Raw genomic sequence first — 26954 nt, forward strand, 5'->3', positions numbered from 1 at the left:
TGTATCAAATTCTGGGCCCAGACCAACACAAATGACACTTGTCCCTTTTGTCCAACTCTTAAATGACGGACCTGACTGGGGAGGATGAAGAGGAGAAACTGATGTGAACAGGATGCGCGGGTTCCAGATTTCTAAAACTCTATATTTATACAGTGACATATACTCATGCCATGTACATTTTTATTATATAGGTAATGTGTGTATAGAAAGTCTGTATTCAAATGTTCGTAAATGAAAGTATGTATATTATGCAGAAATGGTCTGTCCCCCTCACCTTGCAGATCCTCTGGGGGAAGCAGATTGTAGGTAAGGTGATGTTTCATTTGGCCTTGAAATTACGATATTCCTGCCTAGGGCTGTTTTCAGATACATGTAAAAACCAGCTAGGAAGCTGCTCTTGCTCTACGGTCACCCTGCTTTGGTTTGGCTCAGCCTCTAGTCCATTTTCTTAAGGCTCATGTATGCAGATTTGAACCCTGGTGCTCACCTGCTGTTCAGCCAGATGCCTTGCTCACTGAAAGCCTCCGGAAGCCTCAGTGCTGTCCAGCCCCTCTCCTCCAAATGGAGAAGATGAGAGTGATTGAGGAAAACAAGATGTAACCCTGACAGTTTGACTTTTCATTTTGAATGTTTTACTGTATTAACACTCATTATTTGTATATGACATTAGGTTTACAAGATAGTCTGTTTTACATCAGCAAAATTCACAGTCCAAGAATAATAGTGTAACCAGGCCCCATTGCCCCCATGCCTCCCACAGACTTCTGTCCACTCTGCCTCCTGGGTAGTCATCTCTGTAGAAACTAGCACAGCCCACAGGTCTGTTCTGGGCCACGCCCTCTGTTTCCACCACTGCCTTGGCTTCTGGTCAAGCTCTCACAGACCAAGCTTGTGAAGTCCTCACCTCTTCCCCTTCACTTCCGGTGTCCTGGTCTAGCTATTCCCTCTTCCCCCTGGAGGTTAAGGCAGTTGGTTCACAACCAAGTTGTTTGGTGACCTTGAGTGAGTTCCAGGCAGGCACTGGGGTGAGGAGATGTCTGTGCAAAATTACTTCCAGAATGATCATGGGATACAGGTTTGAATTTTTGAAGCCAGAAAGCTATGGGGGACATGTGTCCTGTCAGGGAGAAAATGGAGACCAAAGTAATATGAAGAAGGGAGGTTAGATTTCAAGTTTATAAGTCATTTGTTCTGTGGATAGCTAGTTGGAACTGAGTCATTTTTCCACCTCTGTACTGAGCACTTCCAGTTCCTAGGTTTATACTTGGGAAAGCTGAGTTTCTATTAGAGCTTTGAATCTTCTCCTATCCTTTTATCTTTACTCTTAAAGGAAATGACTTCAGGCGAATTCTTTACCAGTTGAGCCAAGATTACTGGCTCAGCTCAGAATACCAGGGAAGTCCAAGAATACTGGAGTGGGTAGCCTATCCCTTCTCCAGGGGATCTTCCCGACATAGGAATTGAACCAAGGTCTCCTGCATTGCAGGCAGATTCTTTACCAGCTGAGCTACCAGGAAAGCCCAAGTAAAAATTAAGCATTAATAAAAACTTAGCTCCAGGGAAAGGATATTATTATATTACCAACAGCTGACTTTTTCCCATTCTTGGACCTGGAAATGCTTATTGGCACTGGCAGTACATATGAGGGTAGCAAAGACTTTTCCTGTCAGAGCAAATAATTCTCTCCTCTGTGTTTATGTGACTCTTCCTACTTTGTCTTTCACCCTGGCCTGTCAGGTCATGAACATACTCTTTCTCCTCTCTTGTCTCACTTGCCCAGGTCTACTGACTGGCATCAGTATAAGGAGCTGGATTTCCCGGGATCTCCTTGGCATCTTGTAGGGTGATTGAAATGGCCTGAACACTCCCCACTGTAGAGGTCAGATGACCCACTTTATTTGGTTCATGACATATTAATGTCTCCCGTTTGGTAGCTATCATGAACATGATAGCTGGAACAGCATGAACATCATGGAACTGGAAGACCAGTTCCTTTGTTTTTTTCACTTGGGGGAGGAATTCATTTTTTATCTTGTAATCTTCAGATTTTATCTCCCCTCAACTTTGCAGCAGCCTTTGGGCCACTCGCTGTATGTTTCAATATCCCATGAAAATTTAGAAATTAGAAATGGGTATAAAGAATATTCTGTTTCTTTTCCACAAATCCTTGACACCAAAGGAGTAAAGAGAAAAAAGGAGGGGGTGGGGGGCTTAACTGCTTCCTAGTGAAAGCACCTGGAAAGCCAGAGCCACAGGGGGACAGTGTGGTGGAAGGTGTGCATGGCCCCGGGCCCCTTCACTCTCTGCTCTTCCTTGTTCAGGATCCATCCAAAAGCAACACTTAGATTTTGGCCACCGTTGTTCTCCCTTTTCCCTCTGTCCCCTGGCCTGCATTGGTACAAGCCACACAGACCCATGGGGAAGGCCCCTGATGGAGTGAGTGGAGATGGCACAGTCATTTTTCTGGCGTAGATTTAAAAATAGAAATATATCATACATATTTTTACAAGCAAAAAGCTGTGGTCAAGATTTTTTTTACACTTCAGAGTTCATGGTTTCAGGGTAAGAAAGGAAGAAACTGTGAAAAGAAAAATAAGTACAAGTTTTCTCTTTTAAAAGAAAAAAAATCAGACAATGAGTCTTACTAATGAAGGGGTTGAGTTTTATGCCCTGGAAAGAGCTGGGGAAAGCCAGTTTTCCCCAACATGGGTCAAAAATTATAAAGCAGAACGTGGTATTTTCATTTCATAGAAGCAATTCTGGAAGTTTATTTACACAGTAAGTTCGGAACCGGAAGTGGACAGTCTCCAATCTTCCTGTCAGTCTCTGTGGTCATGGGGTGTTCCCAGCCAGTCAGAGCAGCATCAAGTGCAGTGGGAATGAAGAGGACTCGGATAAAAACTGTGACTCAGTATTCTTGTTTTATTGGTTTATGGCTTGTGGGCAGCTGACTGAGGCCAGGATCTCCCGAGGCCCTCCTTGTGTTTCCCTCTGCCTCTTCTGCAGGTATTTCCACTCTCTGCAGGTCCCATACCTGGAAGCAGTGTTGACCGGATAGGAATAGGATCCAGTGGAACAGTCAGAGAAATCAGCTTTTCCCACTAACACTGGTCTAGTCGACTGGCTTAGAACTGATAGGGAGTAAATGAACTTGGTCCCCACTGCCTAGCCCAAGAACCAGCCTGGGTGCCCAAGTCGTGTGAGGAGTGGGAAGGAAAAAGCAGGATGGGGCAAAGGATGGCCTTTATCAAGGGACTCTTGTGGTGAAGGGAATCAGAAAGCCTGGGGGCTGCTTTCCTTTTTCCACGCAGCCTTGATCCTGAAGGTGATGCTGCTGGAGCCAGAAAGCCCTGCGTTCCTGACACTCTTGGCATAATACTAGTGCCACTGTGGGATGCTTTAGCCAGATAAATAAGGGCGCCCTTGAGAGGGTGAGAAGGCAATGAAGCTGCTCTGATTATGTCAAGATCTTATTACCACTTAACAGCTGAACAGAAAGAAATCCAGGCAGGGGTACAGAGCATCAACTCTTTACCTGTTGAATGAATCTCCAGGATTCTGCTTTCAAGGATTAGAGAGGAGAGAACTCCTATCTGCTCTTAGCACCTCAGCTGCGAAGCTCCGGAGGAATGGGGCTTGGGGGGTGAACAGGCAGCCAGGAAGACAAAGTGCAGCCCTATTGTGTTTGCTCTCTTCCGGATGATTTCCTGCAGGGCATCTGGGGCTCCTGGGGTTGAGGATTTTTCAGTGCTGCCTATCACATGTAGAATAGAGGGTTCAGGTAGGGACAAGGAATTAATAAGGTAGAAACTCATTTGTCAGATGGAACTTTTTAGTGGGCACTTTTCCTTTAAGAGAGCTAAAAAGAGCATTTTGGCTTGAGAAGCCCTTTTTCCCATCGCACTTTTGGTCAGGCTGCAACCACAGAAAAGAAGACACTGGGAAGCAACACCCATCTTAGAAGACGGGTTCTGTCTTGGAGATGCTGTCTAAAACTGGGCCTGGCGAGCAGTCACTTTTTAACCTTGCCTAGCATTGATCCCAGCTGTTCCCTGTCTTTGCACTCCCTCTCTTTCTCCTCGTCCAGCCACCCCCATTTGTACAAATTATTTGTACAAATTGTTTTTTAATTATTTTTTAATTCAAGAGGCAGTCTTTGCACCAAGGTTAGGTTTGTCTATACAGTCCCTATCTCTAAAGCAAATAGCAAACTGTGCATCCATCCACTCCCTCTGACTGGCCAGCAGGGAAACAAGATTGGCCCTTGCTCTGCCAGGGTACTGCAGAGACACCTGTGGGGGGGTCACCTTACTTCCAGAAGTAAGAAAAGGAGAATACTTTGGGTTGGAGACTCTATAAAGGGATGGTGGTCAAAGGTTCAGGGCTGAAGTTTCAAGGAGCAGGATTTCCCAACTCAAGTTTGAGGTGACCAAGAGGATTCCCGCTGGCAGAGTACTTTTCTTCCCTGTCCTGGTTCCTACAGGTGCAGTCCCTGCAACCCACCTTGCCAGCGTTTCCTTCTTCTCTGTCAAGACAGAGGCATTTGTGGGTGGGCGAGGCTCTTGAGGTGCCCTGGCCACAGGTACCGTCTGTGTCTCCTCCTCATGACGAAAGTGAACCACCAGATGTGGTTTGGGGGTATCTCTCGCTCCTGCCTGCAGGCCTCCTCACTTCAGCAGGGAGATGTCATCGGCAAAGTCGTCGTGCTGATGGCGCAGGCAGCGGAGGCAGCGCCACTGGCACACCATCAGGCAGAGGGGCAGCATGAAGAGAGCACAGATGGCGGCCATGACGTAGGCTATGGTCATGAGGGTCGACTCATCCGTCTGTGGGATGTTGTAGCCACAGTCTTCCATGTCGGGGGTGACGAAAGGGCCTTCCACCGCCGCTGTCCTGAACTCATCGTGCACTGGGGAAAGGGCGTATGTGAGTCACGGAGCAGCTAGGGTTACACAGCAAAACGAGCTTCCTGGGACAGGCCTTGAAACCAGCCCTTGAGGAGGCTGTAGAATCTCCCTTCTGGGTGATACTTAGGCGCAGGACAGACAGCCATTGCTAGTGGAGGCCCGGCTTTCCCCGCTCCAGGTCACTGGGGGCAGCAACCCTTTCCTGTCTGCCTGTCCAGTAGGAATGATACCTCAAATCCAGTCATTCTAAGTTGGCCAAAAGGCCAGCCCCACGTATACCTAGTAAACTCGTGCTCCTGCTGAAATTCAGTGGCAAGCCCCTGCTAGTCGTGTTCAGCTCTGGCATATGGCAGCTGACAGGGTCACCGCTGGCCCAGCCTGCTGCCTGTGGATCTAGACCTTTCGGGGTGCCAAAGCAAGTGTTACTGCTCCGAGTCTCCAACAGAGGTTGCCAGTCCAGGCAGGGGTCACCATGCCAAGCGACCACAAGGGAAGCACAAGCACTGACACTAGCTTTTACACAATGTGTGGACTCTGGCTTGAGGTACCTCCCTCCCAGACTGACAGGGGTCTGGTGCCCTCACCGCTGGACAGGGAGAATAGACTGACCCCACACCCTCATCCCTGGTGCTCTCACCATGGCAAGCACTGACAGCAAAGCCAATTCGTTTCCGGGCCCGATCAAAGACAACGTAGAAGCCCTCCATGATGACTGCTCCCATGACAGTGCCGGTGGATGACTGTGAAATGGCGAACTTGTAACAGTCGTCTTGGGAGGTGGCCACATCTTCCACTGGCCGCAGGTATTGCTAAGGATAAGCAGTCACAGAGTAAGAGTTCGTATTTTCCTCTCTTCCACCTCATCTCTGCCTTCTTGGTGTCAATGCCCTTAGGCTGTGTTTTCCTTTGCCAGCCCTGAGCTCCACCGGTTTGGTTTCCCCCAGAGCCCTTTCCCACTGGGCCCTCATCTATTTTGTCTTCCAAGTTCCAGGAAGCCAGGCCTGCTCACCATCTCTTAGTATATAGTTTGTTCTTGTCCTGGGATCCCACTGATTGAGGCTAAGGACATACCTGTGGAAGGATGGTGATGCGGAAGGACTGGTTGGTGGCCTCACCCATTAGGTAGAGTGAGATGACTGGGAAAATGTTCCACGGGGTGGTGCCTGCTTGCCAGCACACCAGCTGCTCCCCTAGCCAGAAACCATCTGGGAACTTCTCCGTCTGTGTTGGCAAGAAAGGGATAACAGTGAGACCACTTCGCCCCTCTTATTTTCAGATCACACTTACTGGGCCCTGTACGTGCTTTTCTGTGAAATATCTAAACCGAGGGACGCTAAACCAAAACCCAAGGACTAGAGGAAGAGAGCAAGAGTGAAGGCTAAAACTGACCAGGGAGACTGTGTGCCAACAGACTGAGGCCCATAGCAGAGAACCCCTTTTAAGTGATCTAAGTAGAGGGGTCTGAGCGTAGGCATCTTGGCTCTTGTGAAGGACTGTGCCCCTCGTGACTCCCCGTGACACTGTCATCTCTTTTATCCCTGTCCTTAGTCCCACTGACCGAGGAGGCTGCCTTGATGGATTTGACAGCAGCTTCGAACACTTTCTTGGGTAAACGAAGGTTGGTGGTGCCACTGTCCACGATGCTCTTGTCATAATTGTACTGAGAGGAGAAGAGAGGTTAGCACATCAAAAGGCTTTGTGATGCCAGGCATTGGCCAGAATCGGAGGGGTGAGTCTGACTGCTGGGGGTCCTTCCTGGGTTGGCATCCTGGCTTTGCCACTTCTTTGGTGGATCTCTTTGGGCAAGTTACTAAACATCTGTGCCTCAATTTCCTCATCTGTAACATGAGGAGAATAATAGTACCTACCTCAAAGAGTTACTATAAGCATTAAATAAATTAATATATTTGAAGTGCTGAGAATTGTGCCCAGCACATAGGAAGCAGTCAGTAAACGTTAACTCGTATTTTCTTGGATGGGTAGACATTCTCCAAATCTTGAAAATAAAAAAAAATCTTGTATAATACTTTTAACTTTTCATAATAATACATTTGTATCTGTTCTAACTTAACCTACATTAAGAATCTAGGTAAGGAATGCCCAAATAGTTCAACTGCTGGTTCCTGCCCTGTGTCAAGCACTGGGATAAACACTTTATTCATTTTCTCTGTTTTCACCACAATCTTTGGAAAAGCTGTTTTTACTTCCATTTTGCAGATAAGGAAACTGAAACACAGAATAGTAACTTGCCTGAGGGCATGTAGCTAGAACAGAGCTAGAAACCAAGGCTCTCTGACTCTGAAGCCAGAACCTTCTACTGCATCCTGTCACTCTGCCTTTTGGACGACTTGCCCAGGGCCACTTAGCAAGACGTGCTTTTTCCTTACCAGACATTAACCCACGTGGGCCCTGGGGAAGGGCACTGCCAGTGCCTAGCCCCAAACCTCTGGCCCTGCTGTGACCGTTAGGCTCCTGGCAGTCCCGCGCTCAGCCCCCAGCCCTCCTGCAGGTCCTGCCCCTCTGCGGCACCCTCCCAGCCTCATAACTCAGGGTCCGGCCTCAGGCTCTGTTCCTCCCCCTTGCCTCTCCCTGCTTCCCCCTGGGTTTTGTTACCTCCTTGCAGTCCATTTTCAGATCCTGTCCATTGATCTCCACCCGGACGATGATCACCTCATAATACCACTCCCGCCTGATGGGAGTGTACCAGAGGCTGCCCGTGTACAGTGAGTGGTCGATACCCCCAATGATCTAGGGGAAGAAAAGGCAGTACCCGTGAGCCGACACAGAAGGACAGCAAGTCACCCAGAGTGCCAGCAGTAGGAGCGGCCATTTCAGGGTTGGGGGGAACGGCGGGGCAAAGCCCTCTGCACATCCGCTTTCTCATTTTCCTGCATCTAATCAGACCCCGTCCTAAAGCGATCAATACTTTCTTCAGTGTATCAAGGATGTGTTCAGGGGAGGAGGCTTTCCAGGATTTTTAATTACTTGTTTCAGAATCACACAACCCTTGATATAAAGTTATTTAAACCTAAACTGGCACAATAAATGTGGAGTGAATGATAACTTGCTTCTATTACAAGTTTTATTTTCTCTGCTTGTTGGAGATAGAGAACCATTCACCAGTTGTCCTAATTAATTAATAAATAGACTTTTAAACTCCTTACATCTCTGCCTTCTGATCATCAGACTGAATCGTCTTGATTTGAGAGGCCTTATTTCTACTTCCTTTGAAATTTTCCTAATCCTCTTTCCTCCTTTCCAAGTTTACCATAGGTGCCTCAAATCCTTTCTGGAATAATGCAGAGAAGACAAGGGCGGAAGAAGAAAAGTGGAGGTGGGGACTATACAGAGGTTTCTCTTGATTCTCAGTAATGGAGCCCAAGGCTGTGGTGGAGCCTCAGAGGGTGGGAAGCAGGGGGGCTCCTCTCTCCTAGGACCTACTCACCATACTCCCTCCAACTGAGGCCAGCGCTTCCGACTGGTTGAGGGGGAAGCCAGCGCCGCAGAGCTGCAGGGAGAAGAGATTGGGCACGTGGGTCTGCTTCACCAGGGAGTCAAAGAACGGCTCCAGGGAGTCATCGGGCTGTGGCAGAAAGAGACAAGGAGTGAGTCCTGGCTCAGAGGGCCCCAGTGGAAAGAGGAACAGGGCGGGGGGCAAAAGCAAAACTTGGGAGGATGTTCCTGGGGAAAGACCATCTTAAGGTACTGAGATTTGGTGGTGAGAGGGACAGCAAGACACACTGGCAGTGCACACAGAAAAGATCTACAGGATCGTTGATTCCCATCAGCTTAACCTGTCTGAGTTATGGGGGCCTCTTATTCTTAAAGATCTGAGAGTCAATAGAAAAAACAGCCTGTTCCTCTACCTGTCAGCATAGTTCAGCCCCCTGTATGGATGAAATTCAGACTGCCACCCTGTCCACTTGTCAAGCAATTCTTTAAGCTGATTTGTTTCCCTCCCTTATTCAGTTCCCACCCACCCCTCCTCTCCTCCAACTCCATCCCTGTGCAGCGTGCAGACAGAGTGCCTTGTTCCTCTCACCCGGGCGATCTCCGCGTAGGCTAGCCCCAGGATGCCCTCCCAGTTGGAGCCATTGATGAAGAACTTGTCTGATTCCGTGATGGCAGCAATGTTGGCACGCACGGTGACATTGGGGCCGTGGGGGATGCTCACCAGGTCGGTGCCCAGCTCCCCCTCCCACTTGCCCTGGGTGTAGGGCACATACACGCCCTTCCGGAGGTCCCGGTACGTGCTGGACCTGTGCAAAGGAGGCAGAGATCTGTGGGTGCATAACCACAACCAGTACAGGGATCCGGCATCCTACCTACTCCCTGGTGCCTAATCTCATCCCAGGTATCTCCACCCTGCTGTCATTCTGCTCCACAGAGCATCCGTAGATGATTCACTCAGAACAGAATGTCAAGTGACCTTGCTTGGGGCTCACTGTCCTGTGTCCACAGCTCATATTCCTATATCTGGAGCTCAGGCCCTGCCAGAACAAGCCTAGGCTTTGTGTATTGTGCCTGCTGCTGCGGAAGGGACAGCTAGCAAGCATCTCCCACCTCTCACCCCCCGACCTTATCTTGCTCCTAAAGAAAAGGTGCCGTTGATTCTTGCTGCCTTGGGACCTGGTGGTACCATCTGAGTGGTAGAGAAAGTACCAGGCAGGGTGAGTGTAAAGTCTCTTCAGCAAGTTCGTCCAAGGACAGGGTTTGCACAGGCACCTCAGCAGGGTGGGTAGGCAAGGCACAGCCCTTGTAGGAAACATGCTCATCACCATGTGTCTCCCCGCCTGTGTGGGATCACACCAACCAGGGCTGGTGTGTGAGTGATGGGGCAGCGAGGGGACACAGATATGGAATGAATGCTCTTTCCCTCTTCCTGACCACGCCCCCTTCCCTGACTGCTTTCTTGAAGTTGGAAAGTTAAAGGGGAGGGGCCTGAGAAGGCGGCGTTGGCATCTGCCTACAAGTCCAGGGATGGGATGTCAGCCTCCGCTCACATGTTTTCACACACAGATACACCTCTTCCTGCTCTTCTGTTAAAGGGGCTCCCAGATCACCCTTCACTGCCTCTCATACCTTAAAAGCCCACTTCTACTGTCACTCCCACACGTTAGTCAAGTCCAGCTGCAACTCTGGGGATGCACAGGGAAGCATTTAGCTTTCAGTCCCTGATAACCAGGTCAGGCAGTGGGATTGTGGAAGGCTTGTCCTTTGCTTCCTTGCACTGTGTCAGGTGAGGACACAGCAAAGGGAGCTGTCGCTGCAGCGTGCTCAGCCTCGACTTAGATGGGTGTCAGAAAACAAGAGCCACTGAGGTCTGTGGGATGGAGCCCCTGTGCCTTGCAGTTAAGGCAGAGAGACAGGGGACCCCGAGATTGTACTGTGAGTTTTGGGGCTGCTCTCCTCCCTCCCTCCGCCAGGAAGTTGCCCTGTCTCAGAACTGAAGCGTGTCCTGGCCGTCCCTTAACTTCCCCTTCCACCCAGCCTTTCTACTCCCCGTCTCCCTCCTGTCACTGGGTCACTGTCTGGGGAGCTGGTCCTTCTCCCTGCAGCTCCTCCCTGCCCAGACGCTCCTTGGCCCCGGGTCTTTGGGAAAGGGCCCTCCCCGCTTGCTCTCCCTGGTACTCACAGCTGCCTCTGGTAGTAGCGGTGCAGGAAAGGGTGGGGGGCAGCCCCTACTGCAAAGTTACTGCTGCCTGTGTCCACCAGGATGTTGAGCTGTCAGAGAGAAGGGAAAGAAAGATGTTAGGACAGGAGGCCTGGACTCACTCCCTTTGTTGCTCTGTCCTGTACTCGCCTCCCACCCCGGCCACGTGGTCTTCCTTTGGAGTGTCCAGGGTGAAGCTCCCAGATGCAGGACTGGACAGACTGGCCCCTGTTAGTACCAGGACCACAGACACGGAGGCATCCTGTGACAGCTTCCGCACGGCCTCAGAAGCCTTGTGTCTGCTGCTGTCTTCTCTACAGAACTGGAATGTTTTCTGTGTCATCAGAGCCACGGCGCTGGCGCGTGCGTGTTTCCATCCCTGTTTCTGCCATCAGATGCCCTTCCTCACCCTGGGTTCTGGCCCAGCCTGTCTGCAGAGCTCACCCCTTCCCCTCACCTCTGGTTCTAGGGGGCACGTCACCAGCAGGCAGCCTGGCTCATCCCCCTCCTGGCTCAGAGACCAGCTATTCTCGGAGCTGGCACTGGCCAGGGGCGCTGTGGGTACCAGGATGGCACAGGGAGACCACATGTTTCTGACCCTGCCTGCCAGAATGGAGCTCCTCACGAAGGGCTCCCCTCTGTCTCAGAGGTGACCCAGACGTAGGAGTCCCACTGTCAGAGGTAGTGGGGAGCCAGGAGCCCTGTGTGAAGCCCTGGTGTTGGCTCAGCGAAGACAGACAGCTGTCGTCCTGCCATTGCTCGCTGTGCGGCTCCTTTGTCTCTTCTACCTCGTCCTTCTTCCTCCTGAGGTGGCCCGACCTCTCCTCAGGCGGCCAGCCACTTTTTGATGCCTCCTCCATCCTCACAGGCAAAAGGAAAGGCCCTGGTCTTCAGGAGCACAGTGATCTGTCAAGTGAATCCTCTCTTGCCGACTTACTGTGTCCTTCACCTCAGCTTCTCCCCTGACCTTGGGGCCCTCCATTTCTGTATCGCTTCTCCTCAGTGCAGTGAAGTCAGCTGACCTTGGCTGTGGTGCAGGCTCTAACCTTGTCACCCTGGGCAGGTCACTGTGTTTCCCCCCACCATCCGGTTCTTTGGCTCCTTCCTGCTCTCAGTGGTCCTCTGGGGCTCTGCTGACTACACCTCCCCCAGCGCCCACTTGCCCAGCCCTCGGACCCCACCTCCTCCCCCATTCCCAGCCCCCACTCCTGGCCCGGCTCCCCTTTCTTCCCCAGCCCCTACCTCTCCCCTTGTCCCTCTCCCTGATCTCTTAGCAGCCACCAGCCCCAGATGCTGTGCTTTCAGAGAATCAATAAAGCGGGAGGCACAGCAGTTCAGATTTCAATCAACCAGGTTAATGATTAAAAAGGCTGCTTCACCCACCCACTCCTCAGGACGCCCTCCCCCACCTGCCAGGACTCTGGTCCCCACCCCAGGGGCTGGCCTCAGGTTTACAGGGATCCCTGTTACCACTGGACCCCAAAGAAAGAGGGTCTCCTCCACACCCTGGTGCCCGTGGCTGGGTGGGGGGTTGGGGTGGAGTATGGGCGCCTGGCCGGCCCTAGGGGAATCCGACCACCCTTGACCCTGGAATGGCAGCCTTATCTGGGGGATTCAGGCCTCCCCACTCCTCCTCTCTCCTGTAGGGAGAAGAGCCCTCTCTGCAGGTCCCTCCTTTTCTAGCCCGGAGCCGCCCCCACCCCCACCCCTGTCTCTCCTGGTGCCCTTCCAGTCCCAGCCTTTCTCCTCACTTGAGGAAGGTCTCCCTGCTCTGCCCAGGGAGGCAAGACCCCCTCCACTACTTCCCCATCCCTCTAACAAACCCCCACACCAGGAATTCAGGCTCCCGCTGCTCTCTCTGCCTCCCCCTCTGCACCCTCCACAAAAAAAGGGGAAACTAAAATAAACAGTTGCCATTTCCTCCCGAGCAAATATCCTTCTGCCAGTTTGCCCTTTGCACTGTGATCCTGCTTCTGAGAGAAGTGATTTTGGTCCGGTCCTTCCCACATCTCTATCATGAGTCCCCTGGGCAGCCTGAAAGGGGAGGCTTTACATGCAGCCAGATCTTAGTTGATGCCCTCCCCTTTTATTTCACCAAATGGGGGCCTCCAGATGGAACCCCCCCATCCCCCACGACTATCATTCCCACCTGTCCTTGCTGTGCGGTGTCCTACCTCTCAGCGGACCCTCCTCCTAGCTCAGGAGGATTCAACTCTCATGCCACCCCACCCCCACCCCCAAATCGTCGATTCTTCCTATTGGCATTTATAAATGCTTGTCCCTTCATTAAAAAAAAAAAAAACAACAACTTTACTCTCACACCCGCCTCCAGTCACCCTCTCTCTCCTCTCCCTTCACAACCAAAGTTATCGGACAAGCTGTCTTCATTTCTCCACCTCCTACTCATTCCGCAGCCCATCCTCAAACTGAGTCTCGCCTCTATCCCTTCCTCCGCTCTAGCACAGCCCTTACTACGGTTACCAAGGATTTCACATCACCAAATACAAAAGACTGTTTTCAAATCAATCATCATCTCACTTGACTTCTCCAGAACATTCAATGCTGCTGACCCCTCCCTCCTTAATAGTTATTTTTTATTTGACTGTGCCAGTCTTGGTTGCGGCATGTGGGATCTAGTTCCCCAAATGGGGATCGAACCTGGGCCCCCTGCATTGGGAGCTTGGAGTCTTAGCCACTGGACCACCAGGGAAGGACCCCTCCCCCCTGGAAACACTCATCCCTGTCACCCTGTTGCGTACTTTCCTCCCACCTCTCTGATGGATCTTCTGTCTACTCTGCAGGCTGACTTCAAGGCTTGGGCTTGGTCCGCTTCCTCTCCCACTCGGCTCCGTCCCCAGGCCATCTCGCCCATGGCAGCAGCTGCAATTACCACTATATCCCTCTGACTCCTGAACTTAGAGCTCTAGGTTCTTCCTCTTTGTTGAACTGCCTCAAAGACACCTCAAATTTAGCATGGCCAGGGTTGACCTTACCTGGTCCTGCCCATCTGTCTTTTCTCCAAAGTTTGCTCTGTTAGTCACCATCCATCTGTTCCGTAAGTCAGCAACTTCAGAGACATCCTAACACCTTCCTCTTCACATCTCTATCCAAGGCATCAACGAGTCCTGTCCAGTTAAGCTTAAAGGCCTCTGAAAGTATTCTCTTCTTGCCAACTCTTTTGCCACCCCTGGCAGAGCTCTCATCATCTCATCCTAGAATATCACAATAGCTTCTCAACTGGTCTTGGTACATCCACCCTTGATCTCGCCAACTTGTTTCTGTACTGTGGCTAGATGTTCTTTCCAGAGTGTAGATGTGACCAAGTCACCCCCCGCCCCCATGTTTTCCTTTTGCTATTATAATAAAGATTTAAAGCTTTAATGTTTCATATAGAGCCCTTCATGGTCCAACCCTGCCTACTTGTAGCCAGCCTAGCTTGTCCCATACTTCCCCAAGTCCTCTGCCCACCAGCCACACTGGCCTCATTTCAGGTCCTCCAATCAGCCATGGTCCCTCCCCAAAGACGGTTGCATGGGTCATTCACTCTACGTAGACCATCCTCCTTTCCACTTGTAGTTCTGTCTACTCACCATCCTTCAGTCTGAGTTCAGAAGGGACTTCCTCAGGGAGAAAGACCAGGTCATATTCTCTTGTTAAGATGCCTCCATAGGACTTGCCACTGAATCTCACCTTTCCTTGTAAATCTAATTTTTTTTTAATGTTCATTGTGTCCCCAGTGGATATCACAGTGCCTGGCAATAAGTATATCTTATTTATTTATTGGCTGTGCTAGGTCTTAGTTGTGGCATGCGGGATCTAGTTCCCTGACCAAGGATCAAACCCAGGTCCCCTGCATTGGGAGTGCAGAGTCAGCCACTGAACCACCAGGGGAATTCTCATAAGTATTCCTTGAATTAAAGAATGCTTAGAGGGAAAAAAGGGAAAGAGCTAATCTACCCTATTTTCAGGGTAAGGGAGGGATCTCTCAGTGGCCCCCGAACTGTGGGTGTTTTTAGATTATAGATGTGGCTTTAGCTCAGACCTGCCTTCCTCTCACCAGGTCCACTGGTTTGACCAGCAGCCTGGAGTCCTTGAATCATCTTAACTAGTCTTTCTCATCCCTTGGGGCCAGGTCAACTCAGAAGTCTCTGTAGCTCTGGCCTTGAGATGCCCAGAGGGCTGCAGCGTGGGGTCAGGACTAGGTCAGTGCCAATCACTTAACAAACAAGCATGTCCCTGGGGGCATTTGAGGGCTGGTAGCTTCACAGGGAAGTGCTAACAAGCCCCACAGGGACCAGCACACCTGCCCATTCTGCTCTACTGGCAAGACTCCCCTAGAGGGGTTTGCAGCAGTAGGTCTTGGGTGATGAGACAGGCATGCAGCTGGTGAGTTCAGGGTAAACTCCTTGTCCCCCAAATCCCACCTGTCTTGGCCCCTGCTCTCACTAGCAGATGGGAGTTGCTTCCATTCTTCTGGATGGAAAGAACCTTCAGGAGTCATCTGTCTGTTTGCCTGGACAGATGGGAGCTTGTTCTCATTCTGAGAGTTCTCCAGTTATTAAGAGTTATTGTTTTGGCCAAACAAACACAACTTTTCTTGGCAGCCTATGTTAGGGTCTTACCACTTTTGCGTACCCCTGGGAGGGGGCTGTAACTCCGATTCTTTCTGCCAAAGGAAAGTCTGTTTCCTTCTGTGTCGGCCTCAGAGTTTATGGGGAAGAGCCCTTATATTCTCATATCACAAGCTTGTTGGTTGAGATATAGGAGCCTTTCTTCCATTTCACAAAGGAGTAAACTGAGATCAAGGGTAAGTAAGGATTTGACCCCTGTTGCACACAAGCCTTCCCAGGTGGCACTACGTGGTGAAGAGCCCACCTCCCAGTGCAGGAGACATAAGGGACATGGGTTCGATCCCTGCAACAGGAAGTTCCCCTGGAGGAGGGCATGACAATCCACTCCAGTATTCTTCTGTGGAGACTCTTGTCTGGAGAATCCCATGGACAGAGGAGTGTGGCGGGCTACAGTCCATAGGGTTGCACAGTCAGACATGACTGAAGCGACTGACCACACACACAAGCCACAAAGCTTGGGTCGTTTGGTTCTGCCCATCCGTGAAAGTCTGCTCTTTCGTCTCCTTGACATTCCTATCTCTCTCATTTGGAAAGGAAAGGCAGATTGTTTCACTAGTAAATCACACCCGCTGTGTCCATGCCCTTGTGTGATCCCCTGTAACTTTGATGCCAGACTTGGCCACGTTACTTGATTTGACCAGTGGGACATCAACATAGGAGGAAAGCAGAGGTATAAGTGTGTGTGCACTGGGTGGGGAGGGCACTGGCCTCCTGGTGTGTGGCCCTGAAATTGTGTGTGAGGAGGCTCTGTCTTGCCTCCTTGAAGTTGAAAGACTTCATGGAGAAGGAGGTCCAGCCGGCCCAGCTTCATCTGACCCCCAAATAACCCACCAGCCACATGAGGAGCCCAGGTAAGCTCTTCCAGAGAACCACAACCAACCCACAGAATCCTGAGAGACGATGATTCTTGTTTTACTTTGTTACACTGCATCAGATAACTGATTAAAAAAAAACAAAAAAAAAAACCTTCCTGAATTAAATCCCGAGATCCTTGACTTCAGGGGCACCTAACCACTCATAAGTCAACTCCAAATACCATCTCTTGTCTCTTTCCCCCTCTCTCATCATGCTTCTCAAGTTTCACAACCATCCGTCACCTGTGCATAGGCTCTTCCCTTTGCCTGAAATGTTCTCTCCCTGTTTTGTCAAACTTCTGCTCAACTTCCAAGTCACCATTTAAATGTCCTTTTCCCCAAAGGTCTTGCCCTGACACCCCAGCCCAGCCTGGACTCTCACAGGTCCTCAAGAACACTTGTGCCGCTTCGTCTACCCCCTCATCCAACTTGAAACCATTTATTCAATGTCTGTGTGTCCCACACATGGCAAGCTCCACAAGGGCAGGGAGCACATTTCTGAGCTTATTATCTAGTTCTTATCTAGCCCTCAGTAGGTGCTCTGTAACGATTTTTCTTAAACTGTAATTGTAACCATAATTGCCTCATTTGCTGCAGGTTTCTGTAACTGTAGATTCTCGCTCTTAGTTCTCAGCCCTAGGGTCCTTTCAGGGGTGATTTCCAGTCGGAAACGGTGTATGGTGATGATGACAGTGGATGCCCACCACTGAAACTGACAGAGTAGACACCCAGGTTCTTAGAGCAGTTGGAGTGACTTCAGGACTTGTTGGTCCCAGAGGCTTCTGAGTCAGCTTCGCCTGCTTCCCTAAGTGGATATCCCCAGACCTGAGTTTGCCCACGGCTGAGAGAGAGAGGCAAGGAAGGACACAAGGAGCAAGTCAGCAGCTGGGCATGGCAGAGGGCCAGCGCAGCACACAGCTCCTGCCTCAAACTGAGTCCGGCAATTTTGTCCCATCCAGGCGCCTCCTACCTTGACCAAGTCAGCTGACCCGATAGAAATGAACTCCTTTTCCAGACATCCTCTGCTTCCACTTCGCTCTCCAGGCTGAAGCTGGCAATCGATACCTGGGAGCAAGCAGACTCCTTGGTCCTGGGCTGTTTTTTCTTTTTTTTCAAAGGAATCCCAAGGAGGCCAGGTCACCCCAAACCCTATCAAGGGTACCCTTCCCACTTTAGACAGGCTGCTCCGTTTCCCCCAGGCTCAAACCCAGCTCAACTAATATTTATCAGTGCTTCCTATTCAAATGCAATGATAGATGTAAATGGTCAAAAAAATATACATGCCTACTATTCTGAAACAACAGATCTAAGACAATGGTTTTCAACTTTTTTTTTTTTTTAAGCAACAGAAGCTTTTTCCAATCTCATGCAGTATTCCAGTGTATCAAAGAGAAAAAAGCAGAAATGCTGTGCTTGAAAGAGAGGTTTTACTTCCCGTAACTCCATCCCCTCCTTGCCTCGAAGTGTCTCTTTAGCACCTTCAGTCTCCACGGAACCCACTTAGGCAACCCTGCTCTGAGGGTACACAGCCACTGCTGCCTGCTTATTGTCAGAGGGTGTGTTCTTCCTGTTGTCTAACCTCATCCCATCCACAGCTTGCAGGGGCTGTAATCATCTCTGAGTCTGTTGGGTGAGAATGAAGCTGATCTCTGGCATATACCCACTTTCCCCCATGGTGCCGAGTTGTGGCCCCTACATAGGTCTGTTTGCTTGAGCCATAAGGAGACGCCAGGGTTCAGGCCTTGGGCTATCTGGGGAAAACTCCAAAGGTGCTGGAGTCGAACAATTGGTAGCGTTCGCCCACCCTGAGAGGCCGACCAAGAAGTCCAGCCTGTACGTGGTGGGGTTACAGTGATCAGCAGACAGGGTAGCCACTGGGCCCTTCCTGCCAGGGGAAGCCCAGGGAACTCTAGGACCAGGATCGTGGTCTGTTTCCAGAACTGCCCCCTGCCCAGGCCCCCAAGCCAGGTGGCTCCCAACAGACAGAGAAGTTAGTTGTCAGGGAGGAAGCTTTCCTTGGGGATGTTTCTCTTCCTGGATTTTTAACCACAGTTTTCTGCTTAGCTCTTTACCAGAGATACCAAAGAAGGGCTCCTGACTGCCTACCTTAGTGAGAGGACACAGTCTTTCTCATTGTCCCCCACTCCCAGCTCTGAACTCTTTCCTTCCAGACCTGGGGAGGTGAAGGAGGGGACAGGGGTGAAAAGACAGCCTGAGAGTTCTAGCAGAGCCTTATGTACAGCTGAAGCCTAAACCCCAATCTAGAAGTCGCCTCCCAGTACTGAGGCCAGCACTCTCTGGGGTTGTTGGGCTTCAGGGTTGTCTAACTTAGAGGGTGGTTCTTTGAGTTCAAAGGTTTTCAACCTTTTAATTACCAAAACTCAATATGCAGGCCAATCAACCAAACCTGGAATTCCACTGTTTAAAAACAAAACTGACCTATGCTGGGAGACTTGGAGGCAGGTGGGACAGGGGAGGGGGCGCCTGGTGAGTGGAAAGGTGGAAGATACAGAGTCTGCCTGCTTACCTGTCTCCTAACCTCTCCCTCTTCGTTGAGGTCCTGTTACCGAATCCCACAAATCATAGTTTGAAAATCATTCTAGGGAGGGGTCAGGAAAACAACTTTATGTCTTCATGGTTTTTTGATTTTTTTAAAAAAATTTATTTGTCTGCACTGGGTCTTAGTTGCAGCATGTGGGACCTAGTTCCTTCACCAGGGATCAAACCCTGACCCCCTGCATTGGGAGCATGGAGTCTTAGCCACTGGACCACCAGGGAAGCCCCTTCATGGGTTTTGAGATCCTGAATCTATATAGTTTTCTTTATTTTTTAAAATATTTATTTATTTGGCTATGCTGGTCTTTGCAACACTCAGGATCTTCAGTCTTCATTACAGCATGTGGGACCTAGTTCCCTGACAGTGATTAAAAAATGGGCCCCCTGCATTGGGAGCATGGAGTCTTGGTCACTGGACCATTAGGGAAGTCCCACTTGTAGTTTTCTATTTTTCTGATTGCTTTTCTTTGCTCTCTTGACCTCTGTACCTAATATTCTTCCCCTAATCATTTCTCTGTTCTCTCTCCATTCTCTCAAAGAATAAGTCTGCTAATTTGACTTCCATAGCTACCTCTGCAGGTGATCCTCAAATCTTTCTGTCCAGTCCCAACTTCTCTCCTGGTATCCAGATCCCCATTCTCAGCTGAGGGCTTCCCCGATGGCTCAGATGGTAACGAATCTGCCTGCAGTTCAGGAGACCTGGGTTCGATCCCTGGGTCGGGAAGATCCCCTGGAGAAGGGAATGGCAACTCACTCCAGTATTCTTGCCTGGAGAATCCCATGGACAGAGGAGACTGGTGGGCTACAGTCCATGGGGTCACAAAGAGTCAGAAATGACTGAATGACTAACACCTTCACTTTGACTTTCATTCTCAGCTGGTTGCATCCACAAGAATTGTCCATTGGCATCTCAAAGTCAACCAACATGTCCCAGACTATAGAGTGCTAGAAAGAGCCAAGTATGTAGACTTGGAATCCAAAGATCAGGATTTGAATCCAGCTCTGTTCTTCTATAACTGAATAACTTGGAGCAAACCATTTAATCTCTCTGAGCCTCAGTTTCCTCTTCCCCAAAAGAGACATGCTAATACCTTGCCTGTGTAATGAAAGCAGAATAATAAACATGGAATTTTGGTAAACTGTACTATGCTTTAAACGTGCTCAATTGCTCAGTCATGTCTGACTCTTTTGCAACTTCATGGACTATAGCCTGCCAGGCTCCTCTGTTCATGGGATTTTCCAGACAAGCATACTGGAGTGGGTTGCCACTTTCTCCTCAAGGGGATCTTCCCTACCCAGGGATCGAACTATGTCTCCCACATTTCCTGCATTACAAGCAGATTGTTTACTGCTAAGCCACCAGGGAAGCACGTTGTGCTTTGAAAGCTTGTTCCTTTTGTTGTCTATCTTGACACAAATACAGTCAGAGAAGTTCAAAGGAAGTGGACCTCTCTTCCCTCTCCCCTACCAGGGGCACGGAACACCCTGTTGACCTGACAGGTGATGCCATCTCTCTGAAGACCTCTCCTCCTTCACATCTTCTTTCAGACCCATGTGTCCTAATTGAGATCCTCTTCTTAAACTCTAGACCATCCAAGTTATCCTCCAGCCTGGAACTGTTTTCCTGGAACCAAAATTCACTAGACCATCTCTCTGCTGCCTCTAGAATGAAGCCCAACCCCCATTCAGCCTCACAGCATCCTTATCACAACTTCCAGCTTCTTAGCATAGCTCATGTCTCTCTTTTTGAAGTTTTTCTCCCCAACCACTCTCCAAATAGCAAAGCTCTCTCATCTTTCTAGGCCATATTCAAATGCTACCTTTTCTAGCAAGCCTTTCCTAACACTGTCAGAAGTAGCTGCTGTATACTTCTAAGACTCACTGTTCTGTTTTTCTTTTTTTTTTTTTTTGGCCGTACCTTGCAGCATGCAGAATTCCCAACCAGGGAGCAAATCCATGCCTCCTGCAATGGAACTGCGGAGTTTTAACCACTGGACCGCCAGGGAACTAACTTCTCACTGTTCTTCTTTCTGTACCAATTGCATTTGGTCTTATGTGATATTTAGGTGCTTACATATCTGTATCTTACACCAAATCATGAGCGCTCCAAGGAGTAAGACTGACATATCCTTCTCTTTTGTACATGGTAGGTGCTCAACAAATATTTGTTAAACTGAAAATTGACCACCGCCAGATTTCAACCCTAACAGTTAAATTATAAGCCTGTGTTTGGATAGTGATATGCATACCTTTCCAATGAGATGACATTCTTTCATTGAAGCGAAGAGAATGAAAATGCTTTCTCCAAGGGCTCCAGTCCTGCACCTAGAATGGCTCATCAAAAGTTCTACTTAGAGGTCTTACACTTTATTTATTCATTCGCTGAACACTTTTTAGCTGCCTTTTCTGAGCCTGATGCTATCATAGATATTAGCTAAGGAGAAATGAAACCCTGCAAAAAATAATCAATTAAAAAGGACATTGTCCTCAAGAGCTTGGTGTTTTATGAAGTTTTTATGTCACAAAAACAGTGACATATGCTGATAAATACAGTAAGGGAGATAAGAAAATGGAAGCAGGATCTCTAATAAACTCTCTTCTTCTTCAAGATACACATATAGGTAGGTAGTAAGGCTGAATAGGGCTTTCCCAGGTGGCACTAATGGTAAAGAACCCATCTGCCAATGCAAGAGACATAAGAGATGTGGGTTTGATCCCTGGGTCAGGAAGATCCCCTGGAGGAGGGCATGACAACCCACTCCATATTCTTGGCTGGAGAATCCCATGGACAGAGGAGCCTGGCAGGCTGCAGTCCACGGGCTGCAAAGAGTTGGACATGACTGAAACGACTTGGCATAGCACACACGCAAGACTGAGAGGGAAGTCAAGGGTGAGACAGGGTCCAGTTTATTGACCAGCCAACTGGCCAGTTATTTTTCAGTCCCCATTTCTTCTGCTAGAATCTTCAAATGGTTAAGACCTTTTTATATAATGCAGGAATTACTGGAAAGAACAAAACAATCTATATAGAGTTTATTTTAAAACTTTTATAAACTGTAACCATAAATACAAGGATATATTTGTATATCCGCACTCCTAAACCATCCCCTGCTGCCAACTTTCTCACAAATGGTCTTGTCATTTTCTAATTCATCCCAGATGGGAAACTTGAAATCGTCTTTGACACCTTCTTCCTCACCCTCACACCAGTGTTACCAAGTCTGGTCTATCTGCCTCACACCGTTCCTTGCAGCCTGGTCTCCCTCCCATTTCCCCTGCTTACGGCCTCACGCCATCCTTGTCACAGCCCTCCACACTTGGACCTTTGTGATAGAGCCTCCTGCTACCTGCATCCCTCAGTCCCATTCTTTCTAAAATTCAGATGTCTCTTTCTGAAAGATTGCTTCTTTTGTCATTCTGCTGCACATATTCAATTTTCCCCTCACTTTAGCAGACCAAAGTCCGGCCTAGGTTTCTCACTGTCTCCTGAACAAACATGCATAAACCCAAACACACATAACTCGTTTTCTCATTCACTGTGTCCTCACTTGGTCTCAGGGGGAGATGGTGGAAGTGGATACACAAGTGAAGCACACAGTTCGGGGGGACCTTTCTTCACTGAAACGGCCTTGCCCCTCCTATCCATCCTTCAAGACCATGCTCACAAATGCTCACAGCACATCTTTGTGAGACCTTGCCTGATTTTTACCTCCTCCAGGACATCTATAGGGATTTCCCTGGTGGTTCAGTGGTTAGGACTCCACACTTCCACTGCAGTGGGCATGGGTTCAATCCCTGGTTGGGGAACTAACATCCCGCATGCCATGTAATTCGGCCAAAGTAAATAAATAAAGTGAAGAAAATAACCCCTCCCTCAAAAGAGTATAGATGGAAAAAATTTAAATAAAAAAACAAAAGCAAAAAACACCTACAGCATCCACTCACTGTATTACAGATCAGTAATTTTCAAACCTGAGATTCTGACTTAGGTATGGATGTGTGGTGCGAAGTCGCTTCAGTCATGTCTGACTTTTGTGACTCTATGGACCATAGCCCACCAGGCTTTGCCCTCCATGGGATTCTCCAGGCAAGAATACTGGAGTGGGTTGCCATTTCCTCCTCCGGGGACTTAAATTTTCACTTCCACACTAAAGCTCTTTGAGGCAGAAAATATATTTCCTATCTCTTTGTGGCTCAGTCTCCCAAACCCCGCAGTTAATTCCCTGGCACACAGAAAGTGCACCCCAAGTTTCACTGGTACTTGTTCAGGGCACTGGGCCTTTCACATTCTCATTCGGTGCTTAAAAACCCCAGGGTCAGGAAAAAGGGCATCTTTCTCCCAGACTGCTGGAGGGAGAACTGAAGTCACCGAAGAGCGCAGACTGGCTGGCATTGGCTTAGGAGCCGTAAGACAACCCACAGAGTTGCCTCATCTGCCACGGGCTCCTTGGGCTGGTTTTGAACTTTAAGCCCACTTTCCCCTTCTCCTGGGAAGGAGGGGGAGGGAACTGACACACTGGGAAATTGCTCTGTGTCAGTTCCTGGGCTGGGGGGGTGTACACTTTATCTCAAGGGTCCAAGGAAGTATGGTTAATAGGCCCCCCATTTACATGTTCTACATGTAAAATGTGGAGGCTCAGAACACTCAAGTTTTTATGCTTCCTTGCAGAACACAGAAGAGGTAGAAGTGGCCAGGCAAGTTAGAAGAAAGGGATTTCACATTTACTGGAGGTGAAGTATGTGTCCAGGTGCATTGTCTTAGGTGCTTTCACCTACAAAGTCTCCGTTAATCCTATCACCTTGCAAAGGAGATCTCATATCACCCATTTTAAAGACATAGCAAGAGGCTCTGAGAGGTTATATAATTTTCCCAAGGCCACACAGCTGGGAAAAGGAAAGGCTGTGGGTTGTGGAGGTGGCATTCTGGGTCTGTCTGACCCCAAAGCTCTTGTTGGTCCCACAGCCTGTCCTGTGTCCATGTCACAGGATCTACGCCCAATTTGCACGGCACATCTGTAGCAGAAACGGGAGTAGGAACCAGGTCCCACAGCTTCCTGCTCCCTCACAACACCTGGCCTCTGGTTGGCTCAGGCTGCTAGAGGCCTGGATTCAGGCTCTGTCCTTTCACTGACTCAAGTCTGTTGATAGTGCACAGGCAAGAGGAGGGATAAGTGGGGGAGCCCAGAGCCTTGGATCTGCTGGTGGGGGGCAGTGGGAGATAGGCCTGGGTGGCCTGGACCTCGGAAGGCTCGCTTCCAACAGGTAATTGGGGAATGGGGTGCGCTTCTCCCCCAGATTTGGCGTAAGTGCTGTTGAGAAGTCCAGGGAGTGTAGCAGTTCCCTCTGCCCATAGACACACTCCTACCTTCACAGACCCTCCCAAGGACAAGCCTCCCAGACACAGATCCGGCGGAGAGGGGTGCCTCAGAGATGTGCAGGCTCAGATTCAAGGTGACACTCACCAGCACACACTCAGCCATCCTGTTACCTGTGCCCAGGCTCCCCCACCGAGGAAGCAAATGCTCACAGAGGTCAGCCACAGCATCCCCGCGGAGGGCTGCTCGTGGCCAACTCCTACCCGGGCAGAGGCGCAAAGGTTGAGCCCTCCATGGCCACCTAGGAGGTGCCTTGGAGGACTGTCAGGAAGCATGGGGCGTGGGGACCTGGCAGGCAGTGTTTTCTCCATCGCTGCCACCCCCAAGCATCTATCGGCTCATGGAAAGAGTCTCATGCTTAGAAGGGGGCTCTGGCTCCTTTTCTCTATGCAGTTTATGATCTGTCCTTTCCCCAGGCTCAGTTCAGTTCCCTCTGGCCAGTGCTCAGGGAGGCATTGGGTGGGGGAGGGGCTGGAGGGCAGGCTGCAAAGGGGTGGGGAGGAAGGAGGGACGGGAAGGCCACACTCAGCTCCCGGCTTCTGGCTAGAGTGGAGGTCACAAGAAACCTCGCTTCGCTGCCCTGCGGCCGCCCAGACAGAGGGAGAAAAGGGCTGATCCAACTCGTGCCAGGATCCCTTGGTCAGAACCCTAGATGCTGAGATTGGGCGACCAAGAGCCAGAGCAGAGGGGTGGGGAGACTCAGGCATGGTGTGGGCTGACACCTGTTCACAGCCCCTATGGTTTGGACTCTTCCCCAGGTCAGGCCTCCCCCATCCACGTGTTTTTCTTGCCCCCAAATCCTTCCTGAGGGGCGTGTGTATAAGACTAGGAGTGAGGGGAGGACAGTCAAAGCCTGTGAGGGGAAGGGAAGTGGGGAGTGGGGCTTTGGGGCTGACTGCTGCCACTATGATCCCAGAGGACATGTTTGGGAGGGGATCCCTCCAGCCCGCACCATGCAGCCCCTGTTTTAGCAGGAGCCCCCCGCATGCTGCACCCCCAGCCTCTCTTCCTCGGCTCATGAGGAGGGAGGGTAGGGCTGGCCTGGCGACCTTACCGTCTGTGGGGGGCTGCCCACGGTCATCTCCACGTAGTAGCCCTGGCCGGACTTGCCCCTCAGGTTGTCCACCATCTCCACAAAGCTGCCCCTCCGGCCGGGCTCCTCAGACTCCTCGTCGGTCTCCCGGGGCAGCCGCAGCCCCAGGGGGGCGCCCCCCAGCCCGCTTCGCAAGGGCAGCCGGATACCGGGCTGGGAGCCGTGGGCAGGCAGCACCCCGGAGCCCATCCACAGAAGTAGCCAGGGCAGCGCTTGGGCCATGGTGGGCCCTGGCCTTGGGGCACTCTGGGCTCACTTTGGCCCACGTCCGTCCCTGGGGCCTGCCGCCAACTCTGGGTGCTAGAGGTGGCTTCTCAGGAGAGTGAGCAGGAAGGCATCAGGGCTCCAGAGCCTGCAGGCCCCTCGGTCGGCCCCTGGATCAGGAGGTGGGGATCAGGCAGGAGAGATCCTCAGAGACAGGAGGGGAGGAGACGGCTCCGGAGCCCGGCTACATCTGGCTGGTGGTCCAGCCTCAGCGGTGGTCCGGGAGAGGCCGGCTCGGGCCCCCCGGGGGGCTGGGCGGGGCGGGCATGGCAGGTCCGAGGCTGCTTCCTTGGTCTTTCTGGCGGGGTGGCGGCAGGGGAAGGGTCAGGGGCTCCAGGCTCCTGCGGCTGCGTTTGCTGTTCAGGCCACCATAATCCCAGCTCCCAGCTCCCAGCTCCCAGGCAGCCCGGGGAGGCGGAAAGACTTGTGGTGGTGGCTGTCAAAGCCAAAGGGTTTTCGCTTTTCCCTGGGATCGCTGGGAAGTGTAGTCCTCCCACGGCAGGCAGCCCGGCTTCCGGGGTTGGTGAGGGGTCTGGGATGCCCTCTGCCGAGCCGGAGTCCACCCTGCAGGACCCTGGCAGCGCGGGAAGGGCTGTGGAGATGGAGTGGTGGCTGACGTCTCTCATTCCTCTAGTCCTTCACTGGGCAATTCTGGAGCACCCACTGTATGCCGGGCACTCTGCCAGGCCCTGGGGCCACAGAGAGAAATAAAATGCACATTCAGCACACAGAATGATGGGACTTTAAGGAGTAGGGGTTTGGGGGTGGGGAAGGTCCCTGGGAAGACTCACTGGGAGGAAGTGATATTTAATTTGAACCTTAAAGAATGGGTGGATTTTCTAAGAGCAGAGATTTGGATAGCAAGACTAAGGGATTTAGAAGCATATTCTTAGCAGCCAAAGGAAAGAGCAAGGTCAAAGGGGAAATGCAGAGAGTGTTCTGCCTTCACTGGAGCCTGCAACCTGCAGGCAGGTGAGAGCCACCTGGGGCTTTTCTCAGCTGAATCTTTTTGTGTCTTTGGTGCTCTACCCGCCCTCACTTCCACCCCCACTGAGGTGAATCTTCAAGCCCCTACTGATTTCTGTGATGTCAGTGAGCTGAAGGTTATGGCCATGCTCAGCTCTAAAGTGTTACCATCCCAAGAAGTATCTTTATGTTAATTGGTAAGAGCTTAAAACAAAAAGCTTTAGTGCTAAAATAGCTTAAAGGAGAAAAGTCATATGATTATATTAAAACATTATCAAATGTGAAAGCTATTGTCAAAATTCAGAAGTCTTGATTAAAGCCAAAGAGAAGCTTCTTAAACAAGATAATAGAAGAGCATGGAAAACATAACAGTAACACGCTAAAGTGATTCCCCCTGGTGGCTCAGATGTAAAGAGTCTGCCTGGTGTGAGCGAGACCTGGGAAGATCTCCTGGAGAAGGAAATGGCAACCCACTCCGGTATTCTAGCTTGGAAAATCCCATGGATGGAGGAGCCTGACAGGCTACAGTCCATGGGGTGGCAAAGAGTTGGACACGATTGAGTGACTTCACTTTAGGAAAGAGAAGATCATTATCACCACTCTTATCTCAGATTAGATCAGTCTAGCTAATTTGGTAAGATGAGAAAATGGAACA

At 50.4% G+C, this 26954-nt stretch overlaps 2 protein-coding genes across 6 annotated transcripts in view; one reads left to right on the forward strand and one right to left on the reverse strand.

Moving 5' to 3' along the window:
• RNF214 (ring finger protein 214) overlaps positions 1–662 on the forward strand; it is a 49329-nt gene extending 48667 nt beyond the window's left edge. For all 5 annotated transcript variants that reach the window (XM_061145100.1, XM_061145097.1, XM_061145098.1 and 2 more), the window contains one exon: positions 1–662. In XM_061145100.1, coding sequence (XP_061001083.1) covers positions 1–66 — 66 coding nt within the window. In that variant the 3' untranslated portion in view covers positions 67–662.
• BACE1 (beta-secretase 1) lies at positions 616–25864 on the reverse strand. The gene is made up of 9 exons (XM_061145102.1): positions 25031–25864; positions 10543–10631; positions 8950–9166; positions 8353–8490; positions 7521–7655; positions 6466–6567; positions 5979–6128; positions 5545–5716; positions 616–4909 (listed from the first exon to the last, which is right to left on the reverse strand). The coding sequence occupies exons 1-9, from the start codon at positions 25289–25291 to the stop codon at positions 4668–4670; spliced, it is 1506 nt and encodes a 501-aa protein (XP_061001085.1). The 5' UTR covers positions 25292–25864; the 3' UTR covers positions 616–4667.
• Positions 25865–26954: the final 1090 nt, after the last annotated feature.

The sequence above is a fragment of the Dama dama genome, chromosome 1 (genome assembly GCF_033118175.1).
Source record: "Dama dama isolate Ldn47 chromosome 1, ASM3311817v1, whole genome shotgun sequence".
Taxonomy (NCBI): Eukaryota; Metazoa; Chordata; class Mammalia; order Artiodactyla; family Cervidae; genus Dama; species Dama dama.